General features: G+C 44.0%; 1 protein-coding gene across 1 annotated transcript in view; it reads right to left on the reverse strand.

Moving 5' to 3' along the window:
* Window positions 1-880, reverse strand: part of LOC131213197 (gastrula zinc finger protein XlCGF8.2DB-like) — a 3507-nt gene that overhangs the window by 1767 nt on the left and 860 nt on the right. The window contains exon 4 of the mRNA XM_058207192.1: window positions 10-793. Coding sequence (XP_058063175.1) covers window positions 10-793 — 784 coding nt within the window. The remainder of the gene's footprint in view (window positions 1-9; window positions 794-880) is intronic.

An 880-nucleotide genomic window follows, 5' to 3' on the forward strand; every position in this document is an offset into this window, starting at 1 on the left:
AATGAGGACATTTATGTTGGTCCTTGTTGTGAATTTTCATGTGATTGTGCAGGTTTATTGCCGCATGGAATTTTTTACTGCAGACATTACAGTGGCACGGCTTTTCGCCGGTGTGAATCCGAATGTGAGTCTTCAGCTGGTATTGTTGTGCGAATTTTCTATCGCAGTAGGGACACTGTTGAGCCTTGTCGTGAATTTTCATGTGACTGTACAGGTTTACTGCCGAATGGAATTCTTTACTGCAGACTTTACAGGTGAACGGCTTTTCGTCGGTATGGGTCCGAATGTGATTCTTAAGCTGGTATTGTAGTGCGAATTCACTAGAGCAATGAGGACAATTATGTTGGTCCTTGTTGTGAATTGTCTTATGAATGCACAGGACGCTTGCAGAATGGAATGCTTTGCTGCAGACTTTACAGATGAACGGCTTTTCGCCGGTATGCGTTCGAATGTGATCCTTAAGCTGGGATGGCCGTGCGAATTTACCAGGACAATGAGGACATTTATGTTGGTCCTTGTTGTGAATTTTCATGTGAATGTGCAGGTTTCTTGCCGCATGGAATTTTTTACTGCAGACATTACAGTGGAACGGCTTTTCGCCGGTGTGAATCCGAATGTGATCCTTAAGCTGGCATGGCCGTGCGAATTTACCAGGACAATGAGGACATTTATGTTGGTCCTTGTTGTGAATTTTCATGTGAATGATCAGGGTGTTTTCCGAATGGAATGCTTTGCTGCAGACTTTACAGATGAACGGCTTTTTGCGGTTGTGAGTGCGGATGTGAATCTTCAACTTGGATGTGTTTGGATACGTGACGGAGCAATGGGGGCACTGGTGTTTTTGCTTGTTTTTATGCACATTACGAGTAACTTTTGGGCT

The sequence above is a fragment of the Anopheles bellator genome, chromosome X (assembly GCF_943735745.2).
Source record: "Anopheles bellator chromosome X, idAnoBellAS_SP24_06.2, whole genome shotgun sequence".
NCBI classification, from domain to species: domain Eukaryota; kingdom Metazoa; phylum Arthropoda; class Insecta; order Diptera; family Culicidae; genus Anopheles; species Anopheles bellator.